At 48.5% G+C, this 14,510-nt stretch overlaps 8 protein-coding genes across 10 annotated transcripts; 4 read left to right on the forward strand and 4 right to left on the reverse strand.

Annotated features, from left to right (window-relative positions):
- Positions 1–826: 826 nt before the first annotated feature.
- Positions 827–1,402, forward strand: PPTG_03295 (hypothetical protein; the record flags this gene model as incomplete). The annotated part of the gene is made up of 1 exon (XM_008895971.1): positions 827–1,402. The coding sequence occupies one exon, from the start codon at positions 827–829 to the stop codon at positions 1,400–1,402; it is 576 nt and encodes a 191-aa protein (XP_008894219.1).
- A 1,466-nt stretch (positions 1,403–2,868) lies between these two features.
- PPTG_03296 (hypothetical protein) lies at positions 2,869–4,800 on the forward strand (the record flags this gene model as incomplete). Its single annotated transcript, XM_008895972.1, has 1 exon — positions 2,869–4,800. One exon carries the CDS (start codon positions 2,869–2,871, stop codon positions 4,762–4,764), a length of 1,896 nt encoding a protein of 631 aa, XP_008894220.1. The 3' UTR covers positions 4,765–4,800.
- On the reverse strand, positions 4,761–6,563 carry PPTG_03297. 2 transcript variants are annotated; one of them, XM_008895973.1, is made up of 5 exons: positions 6,192–6,563; positions 5,842–6,125; positions 5,627–5,769; positions 5,333–5,566; positions 4,761–5,264 (listed from the first exon to the last, which is right to left on the reverse strand). In XM_008895973.1, exons 1-5 carry the CDS (start codon positions 6,484–6,486, stop codon positions 4,841–4,843), a joined length of 1,380 nt encoding a protein of 459 aa, XP_008894221.1. In that variant the 5' UTR covers positions 6,487–6,563; the 3' UTR covers positions 4,761–4,840. The 2 variants fall into 2 exon arrangements, with proteins under 2 accessions (XP_008894221.1, XP_008894222.1); XM_008895974.1 differs by having other exon boundaries at positions 5,842–6,563.
- Positions 6,564–6,700: 137 nt separating this feature from the next.
- PPTG_03298 (hypothetical protein) lies at positions 6,701–8,189 on the forward strand. The gene has a single exon (XM_008895975.1). It carries the CDS (start codon positions 6,766–6,768, stop codon positions 8,035–8,037), a length of 1,272 nt encoding a protein of 423 aa, XP_008894223.1. The 5' UTR covers positions 6,701–6,765; the 3' UTR covers positions 8,038–8,189.
- Positions 8,190–8,267: 78 nt separating this feature from the next.
- Positions 8,268–9,169, forward strand: PPTG_03299 (hypothetical protein). Its single transcript, XM_008895976.1, has one exon. The coding sequence runs from the start codon at positions 8,279–8,281 to the stop codon at positions 9,002–9,004; it is 726 nt and encodes a 241-aa protein (XP_008894224.1). The 5' UTR covers positions 8,268–8,278; the 3' UTR covers positions 9,005–9,169.
- Positions 9,056–10,710, reverse strand: PPTG_03300. 2 transcript variants are annotated; one of them, XM_008895978.1, is made up of 3 exons: positions 10,068–10,710; positions 9,663–10,001; positions 9,056–9,596 (listed from the first exon to the last, which is right to left on the reverse strand). In XM_008895978.1, exons 1-3 carry the CDS (start codon positions 10,647–10,649, stop codon positions 9,162–9,164), a joined length of 1,356 nt encoding a protein of 451 aa, XP_008894226.1. In that variant the 5' UTR covers positions 10,650–10,710; the 3' UTR covers positions 9,056–9,161. The 2 variants fall into 2 exon arrangements, with proteins under 2 accessions (XP_008894226.1, XP_008894225.1); XM_008895977.1 differs by having other exon boundaries at positions 9,056–10,001.
- Positions 10,711–11,515: 805 nt separating this feature from the next.
- PPTG_03301 (hypothetical protein) lies at positions 11,516–12,334 on the reverse strand (the record flags this gene model as incomplete). Its single annotated transcript, XM_008895979.1, has 2 exons — positions 11,917–12,334; positions 11,516–11,845 (listed from the first exon to the last, which is right to left on the reverse strand). The coding sequence occupies exons 1-2, from the start codon at positions 12,157–12,159 to the stop codon at positions 11,516–11,518; spliced, it is 573 nt and encodes a 190-aa protein (XP_008894227.1). The 5' UTR covers positions 12,160–12,334.
- A 150-nt stretch (positions 12,335–12,484) lies between these two features.
- PPTG_03302 (hypothetical protein) lies at positions 12,485–14,126 on the reverse strand. The gene is made up of 3 exons (XM_008895980.1): positions 13,498–14,126; positions 13,101–13,439; positions 12,485–13,037 (listed from the first exon to the last, which is right to left on the reverse strand). The coding sequence occupies exons 1-3, from the start codon at positions 14,080–14,082 to the stop codon at positions 12,603–12,605; spliced, it is 1,359 nt and encodes a 452-aa protein (XP_008894228.1). The 5' UTR covers positions 14,083–14,126; the 3' UTR covers positions 12,485–12,602.
- Between the last annotated feature and the right edge of the window lie 384 nt (positions 14,127–14,510).

The following is a 14,510-nucleotide window of genomic DNA, read 5'->3' on the forward strand; positions in this document are numbered from 1 at the left end:
TCTCAACGTCTGCATCGCTCTCCATTATCTTTTGCGTTCGCTCTGGTGAACTGCTAACGCCCCTTGTCTAAAATTGGAATCTATTCAGGGAAATATTATGTTGCTTGAATGTTGCGCTAAAGTAGATTTGTTACTTTAGCTTATCTTCGTCGACGAAGATAACTAAATACCCTACTGTAATAGCATGATCTAACCATCGGCTTTTTACGTATGATGCAGTTGTGTTTATGCTGCTTGGCAGAAAACATCAGAGGTGCGGCTTCTGTGTGCAGCAAAGGGATGGCATTTAATGCGAAGTATAGTATTAATAGTAGGCGATTGTGTTTATGCTTCATGAGGAAAAGCGTAGTAGATGCTGCCTTTCCTGTCGCACAACGACAAAAATTACTTTCAATTGGTACAGTACGTATGCACCGGCTTCGTGGCGGCTATCACATCATTTTCAGTTTTATCTGGGCAAGTTCAACGATACAATACATTCTCGAATCAAGTTACGTCCTCGACAAATGAAGCTCGTTCAACTAAGTCTCCTCTCATCAGCATTTGCTACATTTGTGAGTGGTCTCTCGTTTATGAACTCACGACTGGCCTCACTTCCGATGAGGAGAGTCGTATCTACGGTGGCTCGAATGCAAGCATTAACAAACACATGTATATGGCGGGTCTTCACGCCAACGGTTCCGACAGCGACGTGTTTTGTGGTGGCACATTGATAGCGCCTTAGCTCATCCTTACCGCTGGGCATTGTCTGGAGTGGGACATGTTCGACGTGTATATATCTCTCGGGTCGAAGTACAGGTGGGGCGGGGGATCACAACATTCCGAGATGATACGCGCTATTGAGGCCTATCGCCACCCTCTGTACCGCTTGTTGAGGAGCACAAAGGGCATCACACACGATGTGGCATTGCTTAAACTAGAGAGACCATCCAAACTTCAGCCAGCACATCTGCCTGCTGTAGATGGATCAGACAACAAGCCCGGGGTGATTGCATCGGCCTTAGGCTGGGGGCTCGTTAACAACGAAACAAGCAGCGATATTCTTCAAACCGTGGACGTGGAGATCATCACGAACAAGAAATGTGCAAAACTGTACAGCTATGCCGCTGAGAACTCCACTGTGGACGATTCTGTTATTTGCGCCGGTCTTGGTGGCGGGAAGGATTCATGCAATGGTGACTCGGGCGGTCCTCTTCTCGTTCATGATGTGGTTGTGGGCATTACGAGCAGCGGTCCCGACGAATGCGGCGTGTTGCCGGCAACATACGCCCGTGTGTCCAACGCTTTATCGTTTATTCACGATATAAAAGCCGGCGGTTCTACCAAAAATGTCACGGAGCGACTGACCGCTGAAACCTTCACTTTGTTCGACACTAGTCAAAGCCAAGAAGAGAGTAGATAGTCAGAGTGGCTTATACACGAATGATTGGCCCAGTTGCTGAGTCTGTAATTCTACTGGATGAAGTCAACTGGTGTTTACATGATGTGTAAGAGAGGATGTTGATAAGTGGAGAACGTATAGGCGGTGACTCAGCAGGAAAGCACCATTGAAATTTGTCATTCTATAGTTTTGTGGGAACACTTATCGTAGTATTAACTGCCTGGTACGATTATAGATCAAAGCTGTTTGGCGTGAATACTTACTCGATCAGCTTGGCTTCCGCAACAGAGCAGCTACTAGTAGTAGTAGAGTGCTTGAAGATGCTGACCAAAGGAATAATCGTATCGACCATGTTAACGCGAAAATGTCTGTGTGTTTGGTTCAGAATTGGTTTTGATTCTGGTTGCATCCGTGGCGGATACGTAATTCGTTATCTGCTGCTACCTGGTCCAGAAGCCACTGATAGTGTTGCTGCCTGCAGAATAGTTTAGATTTTTACATTCAGTCGGTCTCGGACTTCCTTTTAACCCAACTCGTTGTACCTTGTATAGTGGTTCAACATATTATTCGTTTTAAGAAACATTTAAGAACTGCGTCGAAATGGATTTTCGGACAAAGAGACGGCGACTTTACATGACCTCATATAATGGTTAGCCAAAACGCTTAAATCTACTTCCTTATAAACAGAGTTGCCCAGTATCCTTACTTCAAACAAATTCGTCAATTTTTCGAGTTTTTGCATGGCATCACTAAGTATCTAGATTTTAGCGCTGATGCAATTCACATAATGTATACTCGCCAATCACGCAGCTATCCCTGCCTACGCGTGATCCTTGCTATCGTAGCCCTCGGTAGAATCTGCTACTTCCGCTTTTTAGTTGTCGTCTCGGTTAAGACCGCTGGTTGACATCAGACCGGCCCATCAACGCTAACAATGGTCCATTGCTTCGGAAACGACATCGTGGCGGCCTTCATAGTCACTGGTTGGTTGTTGACCAAGAAAGACTAGGTACTTGGATTGCCTGAATGCAGGTGAATCGCAGAATGCTGAAGTAGTCAAGGCTGCACTCCTGATGCTAGGTCTTCAACGCTATCACGACTGAACCATCAGAACGTCACCATTTATTTCCATGATGATAGATGCCAGTTTCGCGATGTCTCTCTCATCGACTTTCCGATCGATTATAAGCGAGGAGGATACTGACGAACGAAGCGACGGCCCATCCGTTCTTCAGGCGACTCCGTGTTGAAGGTCCAGGTTTCCGTCGATCTATCACATTCACTGACCCATTGAAAGCAAATCAAACACGCGTTCGTTACCAGAAGAAAACTACGGAACGGGTACGTTGCAACATGGGACGATGCCGCGACTCTGAAAAAGATCCACAACAACGGCTATAGACGCGAGCGAAACGACTATTTCTAGCTCCGAATCATGCAGGCCACCCACAGTCTAGCAAACGCAACGTACTGCATCAATCTGCTCGATGCTTGGACAGATTCGCGGACGACAACCGCAGTCTCCAATTGTTGGATGGGTAACAGTTCTACTACTGCTTACTCTATCAGCATGCTGCGGTTGGTATAGTCAACAGGTCACCACCTACTCGTATCAAGGCGGTAGCCAAATCAACAGCGTGACGCACGATGTCACCGTCCGTCGTCAGCATCTTCTAGCGAAGCTTACATCACAAGCCGGTGGCTCCGGTTCCACCGCACCAGCGAAAGTGATGCTCAACCCGGTCCCTTTATCTCGTGACGTTAACTCCATTATCGATCCCATGAGAGGAGTTCCACAAGAACACCCGGAGACGCCAAAACCTACTCCAAAGCCGACGCCAAAGCCAACACCAAAGCCCACAACTGCACCATCAAAGGCACCGACCTCGAAACCAAAGCCTGATCCGAACGTGGAGAAGCTGTGGGCCCCCGTCAAAACCCTTGCTGAACTGGAAGAGTTCGAGTGTGTTGCATGGCGACAAACCGCCAATTGCTCGCCTCGTGGAGATCTCAAACCGAAAAGAGATGATACATGTGATCGCGAAATCTTACCTACCGACTCTGGATTCTGTGAGTATCGTCACCGTAAAACAGGAGAAGTACGTCGAATTATCGCAGCCAAGTGCAAGTCCCGTGCCAGTCAAATGGGTTACTCGTGCGCGAATGCCACAATGCTTGTTCGCTATAATCTCATGGCTGACAACTACAAGCCAGACTACCCGCTTTCGTTTGAGAACAACCAGCGCGATTTCCTCCAACAGAATAATCTCACTAAAGAGAAGGCGTTGGTACTAAGTGGACAGAAAGTGGAGCCCCCTGCTTCGTTTACACGGGGAATCGCGTACGTAGTATACGAACAGTTATTCCTCAGTGTCTACGCAGCGATTCGAGCGTTGCGTTCTACCGGTTGCACCCTTCCAATCGAACTCTGGTACCGAGAAGACGAGACCAACACGTCACATCCACTATTACAAGAACTCCGCAGTAAATACGGTGCTTATTTACGGGTCATTAAAGACCCACGTGCCGTCAAGTTCTATACAAAACTCTATGCTGTTTTTTATAGTGCTTTCGACAACCTGCTCCTATTAGACGCCGACAACTTCGCAGCGCGTGACCCAACGCACTTATTCACTACCGAGGTGTATAACGACACTGGTGCGGTCTTCTGGCCGGACTTCTGGATGCCCAACCGCACAATTTTCAAGACCAAGAAAGGCAGTGACGTGTGGGAACTCATGGGCGTTCCGTTTGTCGACATGTTCGAACAGGAAAGTGGCCAAGTGCTTGTGAACCGAATCAAGCACACCAAGGCATTGCATACATTATTACACTATGGACTCACAGAGCCTCACCTTCCAGCGGAGTTCGATATGCTCTGGGGTGACAAAGATCTCTTCCGCTTTGCCTGGATGCGTACAAACTCCAGTTTCCACATGATCAAGCGCCCAGCAGGCAGTGCAGGACTAAAAGCACCCCATCTCAACATTTTCTGTGGCAACACAATGGTACAGCACGATCCTGACGGTGACATAGCGTTCCTCCATCGGAATATCGTCAAGTTTTTACCAGATGGAAATAATACGCAGAAACTCTGGCAATATGTGCAGCAGTACAATATGAACCAAGATTTACGGTTTTATGAAGTTCGTGGCGATGTGGATCATCGATGGTTCCCGAGTATTAGGAAGTGCTATGGTAGACGTATCAATTATCTCCGAGCGTACTCTCTCAAGCCCATCAAGGACTTCCCGTTTGCTGGTCTTGAGGACGAAATAATAAGGCACGTACAAGAAGGAGAGAAGATTATCAAGCAGTCTGGATACATAAGTGCAGCAACTGAAGCTCCAAAGACAAAGGTCAGTAAGATAAGAAAAAATTAACCTAGAAAATCCATTCTTTTTAATTCTTTTAGGCACAAATATTGAACTGTTTTATTGTCTATTAAGTTGCCCACGCTTACAGGTCCTCGGATAGATCGGTGAGATGCAGCGGTGCTCCGATGATCTCCGCGTATTTGTGATACGGGTGGCGTTCGATGTACTTCTGGATCAGATAGCCGAGCGTGAGCGCGATCACATTAAGCAAGAAGCTGGTCCAGGACTTGGTCAGCTCGTTCATCATGATGAAGATTCCAAGTGTGAACGGCAACATCATTGCCATAACCAGAGATTTGTCCGACAAGTTCACACGATATGGTCGTTCGATTTCAGGGTGGGAGAAGCGCATTCGAACTGCAGCACTCATTTCCACTAGAGACGAGAGAGCGGAGAGGAAGTTGTCTATCCCCAAAATCGTGTCGAAATCGAACATACCCATGAATACAATGATGAAAAATGCCAACAAGATGGCTCGTCGAGGCACACCGGTGTCCGGATGGCGTCTAAAAAATAGAGAAACAATTAGTGCACGCAGTTTACGTCAACGCTATCTAAGTAAAGCGAAACGTACTGAGCGAAATAGGGAGGTGCAAGGCCAGAATCAGCCATTCCAGCCAGTTGGAATCCGTCCTTGGCCATCTCAGCGACGTACAGTCCGAGGTTACCGAACACAGACGAGATCAACACCCAGATGCACAGCCACGTTCCGCCGATCATCTGTGCGATAACAGAGTAGGACCCGTCGTCCCATGTCGTGTAGTGAGGCATGTCTGCACCTGCAATGGCAATGAACGGGATGATATACCTAGTAAAATATTCACATCAGTGTCTCTTTATCTCCTCTAAACCATTTAAGTGTACTCACGTGAACGCGATCATTACCACAGTGAGCACCATGGCTTTGGGATATGTTGTCTTGGGAGACTGAATCTCTCCAGCATACGCTCCAGCTGCATCGAAGCCGCTGTAATTCCAGTACAAAGCACTCAACAGCCGTCCCCAATCACGCTACAATAAAAAAATAATATCAGCAACTAATTAAGAAAAAATGGTACCTAAATATAAGAAAAAAAAGCTTACGTCTTGTCGGATGACGAACCAATTTGCCGGTTCAATCAGTGGCATGGCGTATACGATGAGTACTGCAAAGGGCAGGAAGATCATAACTCCCAAGACCAGTAGTGTGTGTCCCACTACCTTGATACTTCTGAGAGTTGGTAACATGAAGAGCACAGCGAACACTGCACGCATAACGAAGACACTCCAGGCGACCCCATTCTCTCCGTTTAGAGCGTCCTTGTCCCCCAGTACTAAAGCCAATAGCGTGTCCACGATCAGACACGGATAGATGGCATTGTCGATTACTGCAGTCATCAAGGAATTAAATCACTGACAGCTCCAAGGTCCCAATTGAAACAGTAACAACATACCCCCTGACACCCAGCTCCAATAACCCACGTGGAAACCCATGGGTCGACCGAACGCGACGCCCACCCATTTGCAGAAACTACCGTCGGTCGGGAATGCAGTGAAAAGCTCAGCGAATGTGAGTGCAAGCGGCAGACACCAGACCCAAGGGAAGAGCAGGACAGCCAGGATGCCCACGAACGGCCCGCACGCGGCGAGAACGGGCTCACTACCCCATGGACCGCCACTGACGTTGAAGTAGGTGATGAGAGCCACGGACAGGATGCCCAATTGGCGGTGAGAGTGCGACCCTGGCATGGAGACGGAAGAGACTTCGACGTCAGCAGCGGTGCATCCTTTGGAGACTGAAGGCGCTGTAATGGCCAATGGGAGCGCGATGGTTGGATGGGGTGGACCACAGAGGTGGGTACATTATGTGGCCCACGTATTTTTGAGAGATCTTGTAACCAGATCTGATTCAAGAACTCAATTTGTCATTTTCACCCAATCATCTTTTTATCACTTTCCATCAATGAGTATCTTTTCGCCCAATCACGTCGCATCTTGTCAATCCTTCTCTTCATTAGTAAAGACGCAATGGCGACGTCTCGCAACGAGAATGTGCAGCTCAACCACGCTGCGCCAGCGCGTCCTGACGCAGTTACAACCAAGCGGCAGTGTCTCCCTGTAGCCACGTCTTCTTCTCGCGCGATTTACCGCGTGTTTGACGTGGAAACTCTGCTGCAAGGACTGTTAGCAATGCTGGACTTATCTTCATTGGTTAGTCTTCTGGAGGTTCTGGCAGTTGACGACTCCTGGCGAAGCGTGCTGAGCCACGATCATCTCTGGAAGGAGATGCTCAACACGCACTTTGGAGGAAACTTGCCACCCGCTGAGCAGTTTAACGACACTGAAGAACAAGAAGAGTCCGAACAAGAAGACGAAGACGATGAGGAAAGAGAAGAAGAAGACGACGAGGATGAGCCTGATCTTATTGAGATCCTGGAAGTCGACGTCGAAATGGACGACGACGCTTCTCTATTGGGAGAAGAAGAAGAAATAGAGAATGAGGATGACGCGTCGGACGTGGAGTTGATCCCACGACCCAGAGCAACACGCAGTATCAACCAGACGTCGACAAGACCGGAGAATACGGAGTCTGTTGCCGACACCAGACAAGCGCCTGCAGTCTCTTGGATTGCCGGAGTGCCGAGCAAAAAGGTTCTTGACGCAGCCTGTCCGGATCTGAAAGAGTTTTTGCAGTCTGCCGTGCAGTTAGTTCATTTTGACACACACGTTGAGATCCTTAGAGGAGATATTGGAGAGATCCAGACTGTTGGGGATCAACGAGTAGACGGGTTGGCCTTCCCAACGTCCTCGTTCCTTAGAAACCCACACACTGGTGCAGCGTCGGTGATCTTTCGACGTGCGGGGCAAGGTCTTACTGACTATGTTCCGACCATGGGTATCCAACTTGATGTTGGGGACGCAATTGCGACTCCGGGCTTTGATGCTGGTGTGGATAAACTCATTCATTGTGTGGGTCCGAGTGGATTTAATCTACATTGTTTGAGAGATTTACAACGCACGTACAGGAGCGTACTACGTTGCATTCAAGAAGAAAATCTGACGTGTGTAGCCATGGCGTCCATCTCTACGGGCAATATGGGGATGCCGGTTGACAATGCCGCGTGGTTTGCGTTGTGTGCTATCCAGCGTTATATGCGCTCTACGGATTGGACAGCGACGATTGCCATCGTGTGTTTTGAGGCGCAAGTGTATGCTGCGTTTACCAAAAGCAAGAGGAAGCTGGTGGAGCAGTTTAACGCGGATGCACTGCGCGCGATCCCACCACTGCGAAACCGGTAAATTCGTTGCGAGACATTGGAATCGACCGGTATTCGGCACTATTTCATTTTTTATTTAGGTCAAAACCTGTGGAAGTCGTGTCAGTTTGTAATAGTGAAAAAGACAAGTAAGAGAAAAATATCCTTAATATATGGAGATCTTAATGAATTTACTTATAATTTAGTTTAGGCTTTACGCTTCACCAAAAATCCACTAGGTCCACGATGGATTTTTTTAGTCGAAGTGATGCCCATCTGCAAAAATGGGTACCCAAAAATGCAACAAGGTTCAAGAGGCACTTGTCCGTCCGTTTGTCCTCATTTGGATATTCTCCTCCTCCTTCCTACGACGCAGATCTCTAATGGCTGGTCTAGTTAAAGGACTCGCCGGCGATCTCACGGGCTCTGCTGACGTTTGCAAGATTGTCGCCGACTTTTCCAAGTGCTTGGCGTCTGAGTATCTACTGCCAAATGAGACGATCGCCTTCTCCTTGGTCTCGGTAAAGGAAGAGTTCACATTCACTAACATGGCGTTGATCCTACTGGAGGGCGAGAATGCTACCACCACCCGCAAACTTGTGGAACGCTACGACTACAAGAACAACACCATCACGCACGTAAAGTTTGAGAGTGCCGGACACGTCGATCGCGACTGCGAGATCAAGTTCAACATCGGCGCCAAGGGCATCTCCATTGACATAGCAAAAGGTGAACAGACGTCAGCTCAAGGAATCTACAAGGTGCTGGAGCTGTTGAGTCGAGCTCAAGTCGCAAATGAACGTCTGTGGGAGATTAGTACGCTAGGCATGAAGCACGCGAGTGAAGCCCTATATCTCACTGAGAACAGCGGCCAGACTCTCCAGAAGCAGTCGGACGAAGCTACTGCGTGGCTCTATGAAGCCTACAAGCGCACCCACCCTCACTGCTACCGCGATGTCATCCAAACAGCCTTCTCGGATCTTCGCCTAGCGGACAAGATGGCACAGTAAAACAAGTAGTTGCCTAATGTAAAAAAAAAACTACCTACTTCAGTACTTCAGTAGTAGGCAAAATTTCTGACAGTTTTTTCGATAGGCATTTGGTTTTATAAAAACAGTCCGGTAAATAGTAGATATGTTACGACCAAAACACGTTGCTCTGAGGTTCCTAGTTCTTGCTGTGAGCCTTCATGGCCTCATTAAAGAGGATATTCTCAATCATCTGATGACACGAGGCAACGTTGGCTTCTGTGCCACTCAGCACAAAATCTGTGAGTTCACCTGTCACTGATCGTTCGTCCGACAAGGAACGAATTGGAAGCGCCGGCGAAATTAAGTAACAAGTTTGCAACAAAGCAAACCGAGGAGACATGGCTCGAGGACGACGCACCACGAGATATCCCTTCTCTTGGAACTGAGCCCCGTACACCGGGTTGCCTGCAAAGCTCACCGGGTCAATGTACGACCGCCAGACAATCACGACTCGGTTTTCTTCCACGTATCGACGCACAATTTGTTTGACACGATAATCCGCCTGAGTGCCCTTAGCATGCAGTTCCATACCGAAGCTCTCGATAATAGTATCGTCTGTAGTCTCCACATTCTGTAAGTAAAAAATAATAATCACGTTTAAAAAAATCAGTCGGATACAACAGACAATGATACTCACCTGAAGATCCTTGTGATAGAGAAACCGGAACGGCATGTGTTCCAATGATCGCGAGAAGTATCGCCACGCAGCTGTCCCTGTTGAAACCACGTCAAACGGCAACACTTTGCTGGCGAAAATCTTCATATAAACACCGTCCGCTCCTTCGTGCATCTCGGCGTCACTGAAGGACGACTCCTTTGTGTCCAATCCGTTGTCACGGAACACGGCGTCCACTTCTCTATACGCGGAATCGATACCTTCCATCAGTTCCTTAAAGATGCTGGCATCAGATCGATCGGGTGTCGACATGTGCATGCGTTTCAACCTCTGGCCGTCACCCAAACAGCTCTCAATCGCCTGCAAAACACCAACACTGCACATCAGAAACATAATATCCCAATCGAGCAACACTCTTCGACCTACATTCGTCGTGGCTCTTGCCTGAAGCAACTTTTCCAGACTTTTTGCAATCTTGATCTGCCCTTCCAACACCAATTTCAATTGCCTATTCTCCCGCTCGGACTTCAGTCGCTGCTCCAGTTGATGGCTGGCCATCTCCTTCCACACAGCGTGGGCTTCCACATCCTCTTCTTCCTGATTTTTCTCTTCTTTAGGCCCCTTCACTTCCGCTTTGATCGCTGGCACACGCGTCTTCTGTAGTGCCTGGAGCTTCTGTTGCATGTCTGCCACCTTTTCCCTCAGGTATAAAAGCTCCCGGCGCTCCTGGTCGCGCACACGATTCCGCGTACTACTGCGCGACGTCTTGCAGGCCTTGGCGGTGGGTGTCGCTGCCTTGTTGCAGCTCAGCTCTTCTCCTTTGCGCTTCTTCTGGGAAGTCTGCCTCACCATCTTGGGTTTTGCTCCAGTCAACGAGCTCGGGGCGGACGGCAGCCCCTCCAGCGCAATGGACAGCGCAGCCTCGTCCGTTCCGGCCCCCATGAACTCGTCCACGAAGCACAGAGCCGCCGTGAAGGCGTCCGAGTCGTCCTCGAGTGCAATGGTCATCGTCTCAAATGCTGTTTGGGTTCTTTTTGACTTACAAAATTGTTTGAGCCATCCCCTGCGTTTTGCAGATTAGACTTGAAATTTGTATGCGTTTCTTGGATAAACATCAATTGACAAAGTGACGATCAAGTTTCACCAATTGGACCAATGACCACGCGAGTTTGTGAACTACTTCACCGGAAAAGCACGCTCATCGTTTCATATCTTGAGAATTTTGGGTGAGTGCATCTAGAATTATTCGTCGCCAAAACATTCACCGAGTGATCCATGCAAGAGCGATAGATCCACCGATGTACAGAGCGATAAGAACGAACGAGCTCTAGGTTAGATTGTATGTGAGATGAGGTAAAGGTCTCCATTCGAATCATTACAGGATCTACAAATACGCTAATTAGGCACCGTACCACTTAGAGACTAGTTACCCGCAGGATGTAATTATACCATCCTCTTCTTGAAGAGTATTTGCAAAGTGATGGTGACCGTCGGGCTCTTTCAAAAAACCAGCCAGTAAAATGTTCTCGACCATTTGATGAGCCATCGCAACACTGGCTTTGGTACCACTAAGCACAAAGTCCGTGAGCTCATCCGTCATTGAGTGTTTTTCCGGCAACGAACGGATCGGAAGCGCAGGTGCTCTGAGGTCCCTAGTTCTTGCTGTGCGCCTTCATGGCCTCATTAAAGAGGATATTCTCAATTATCTGATGACACGAGGCAACGTTGGCTTCTGTGCCACTCAGCACAAAATCTGTGAGTTCACCTGTCACTGATCGTTCGTCCGACAAGGAACGAATTGGAAGCGCCGGCGAAATTAAGTAACGAGTTTGCAACAAAGCAAACCGAGGAGACATGGCTCGAGGCTGAACGTCCTAGTGATTGAGAAACAGGAATGGCATGTGATCCAGAGATCGCGAAAAATATTGCCACGCAGCCGCTCCTGTAGAAGCCACGTCGAAAGGGAATACCGTACTCGCGATAACGTTCATATAAATGCCATCCGATCCTTCGTTTATTTCAGAATCGTCGAACGACGATTCCAGCGTATCGAGGTTGTTATCGTGGAACACAGCGTCCACATCTCTATACACCGAATCGATGCTCGCCATCAACTCCTTGCCTATATACATATCCGACTGATCCGGAGTCAATTGCTGCACTCTTTTTAAGCGCTGCCCGCCGTGCAAACAAGTTTCGATCGCCTATTTGAAATGAGGGGCTGGGGGGATAAGAAAACAGTAACCAGTTCCCACTTCCGTATTTACCAACTTACATTCGTCGTTATGTGAGCCTCCAGTAGTCTCTCCAGGCGTTTGGCGATCTTGAGTTGGTTTTCCACAGCAGATTTCAGACGTCTGTTATGTCTTTCAGATCGGAGCCTCTGCTCCAGCTGAGAAATAGCCATATCCTTCCACACTGCCTGCGTAGCTTCTTCAATATCTCCCCCTTTTGCATTACTCATACCATTTCCAGCAGCTGAGATCACTGCACGACGTGTCTTCTGCCACGCACACATAATTAATTTCCTCCAGATCTGCCATTTGATCTCGTAGATACTGCAGCTCGCGTCGATCCTGATCCCTTGCACGGTTCTTGCTTTTACACCGCAATATCTTAAGAGCGTCAGCCGTCTGAGTGTATTCCAAACCTTGATCCAGTTGGTCAGTCGCCATATCAATTGACAGTGGTTGAGTTAGCGGGTTTCTGATAGCTCATCTAGACCAAGTAGTGATGCTTCCCCGTATGCCCCGTCACTCATAAAATCATCCACGAAACAGAGGGCCGCGTCGAAATCTCCCCCAACTACACTGGACATCGTGCTGCTAATCCTAAAAAGTAAAGTGAGGAGTGATTTATAAACAACGTACAAGGTGGTCATCTTCAGGTTTGTACATACATACATGGTAAACATTATGTTGAGATCCGTATCCACCTTCCCACCTACTGAACAGCCCGTCTTTAGACACGACTATTGGTCTTCATGGCCTCGTTGAACAGGATGTTCTCGATCATTTGGTGTCCGGCGGCAATGTTTGCAGCTGTTCCGCTGAGAACGAAATCGGTCAGCGCACCAGTGATAGCACCGTCGTCACTCAAAGAGTGCACCGGCGTATCCGGATGAATGAGATAACATGTCTGCAGCAGTGCATAGTTCTCGGCCATACCGCGTGGACGGCGAATGACAATGTAACCTTTCTCTCTGAATTCTGCTCCGCGTAATGGTGCGCCAGAGAACTCGACGGGGTCAATGAATGACCGCCAGACAATCACCACGCGATCTTCGTCCACGTAGCGACGTAAAACTTCTTTAACGCGGAAATCTGCCTGCGTGCCGTTGGCGTGTAATTCCATACCGAAACTCTCGACAATCGTATCGTCCGTTGTCTCCAAGTTCTACACGAACAGCAAATATAACGTTAGTCTTCCAACATAAAATATTCTAGTAAAGAATCGTACCTGTGGGTCTTTCTGGTAGAAGAAACGGAAGGGCATGTGCTCCATCGACTTGGCAAAGTATTGCCACGCTGCAGTTCCCGTAGACGCCACATCGAACGGTAGAACTTTGTTGGCAAAGATTTCCATGTACACTCCGTCGGGACCCACGCGCATCTTTGCGTCACTGAAAGATGACTCCATTTCTCCCAATCCATTAGCTCGGAATACATCGTCCACCTCACGGTAGGAATCATCGACACCTGCCATGAGCTCGGCAAAGATCCCTGGACCGGTACGATCCGGCGCGGAAGCGTGCATACGTCGCGTACGCTGTGGCCCATACACACACGACTCCATTGGCTGTAATATGATAAAAAGAATTAGTGAAATAATAAAATAATAAAAGAAAGTCACCAACCTGCGTGGTCGACGTAGCCTCTAGCAGCTTGGCTAGACTCTTGCCGATCTTGATCTGTCCCTCCAGCACAGCTTTAAGCCTGCGATTCTCCCGTTCAGACTTGAGTCTCTGCTCCAGTTGATGACTGGCCATCTCCTTCCACACTTCAGGAGCGTTAAACCCCGCGAGCGCTACGTTTTCTCTTTCGTCTTCTTGTTTATCTCCCTCGACCTCTGTTAACGTCTTTGGTCGACGTGTGCTTTGCAACGCATTGAGCTCCTGCTCCATCTCCACGACCTTCTCGCGGAGATACAGAAGCTCCTTGCGTTGCTGTTCCCTCGCTCTGTTGGGGTTATAGTTTAGTGGCCTTTTAGGCTTTGAGACCTTCCTAGCCTTCGTTTTAGCAGAGGTTTTAGCTGCGGGAGCTTCGGTTTGAGTCTCGACTAATGCCAATTCAGTGGGCGACGGAAGACCATCCAGCGCGCGTGTGAGAGCAACATCATCTTCGCTTCGCTGATCCGTACAGTCGCCGCATGCTACGAACTCGTCCACAAAGTGCAGCGCGGCTTCGAAGGCCTCGGAGTCCTCGACGAGGTTGAGCGACATCGAACTGGCTGGAGCCTGATGGGGAATGGATTTGATGAGTGAGCAAAACCATAAGGTGTTCGACTCAGATTTTCAACAAACCTGATAATCTGAGTCCGAACCACTTCAACGTAAAAAAAATCGGGATCACATTCATCGGCTTTGTATTCATTCACTAAGGCTTACAGCTGCCATCTTTTTTTAACTACGCTACACCACTTCACAAGGGCTTACATTGTCTTTCGCCCGCCGACTACTTTTCTCCAACAAAACCACGTCAGGCTCTTCACTTGTCCTTCGACTTGCCGGTGACGTCCGACTTGGCTTCCTTCGACGACTTCGCCTTCGATTCCGTCTTGCTCTCCTTCTCGACTGACTTGGTGGTGGCAGCATCCGTGGGTTCGGTCGCAGACTCCTTCTTACCATCATCAGCACCGACACTGGAGGCA

The sequence above is a fragment of the Phytophthora parasitica genome (assembly GCF_000247585.1).
Source record: "Phytophthora parasitica INRA-310 unplaced genomic scaffold supercont2.4, whole genome shotgun sequence".
Taxonomy (NCBI): domain Eukaryota; phylum Oomycota; class Peronosporomycetes; order Peronosporales; family Peronosporaceae; genus Phytophthora; species Phytophthora nicotianae.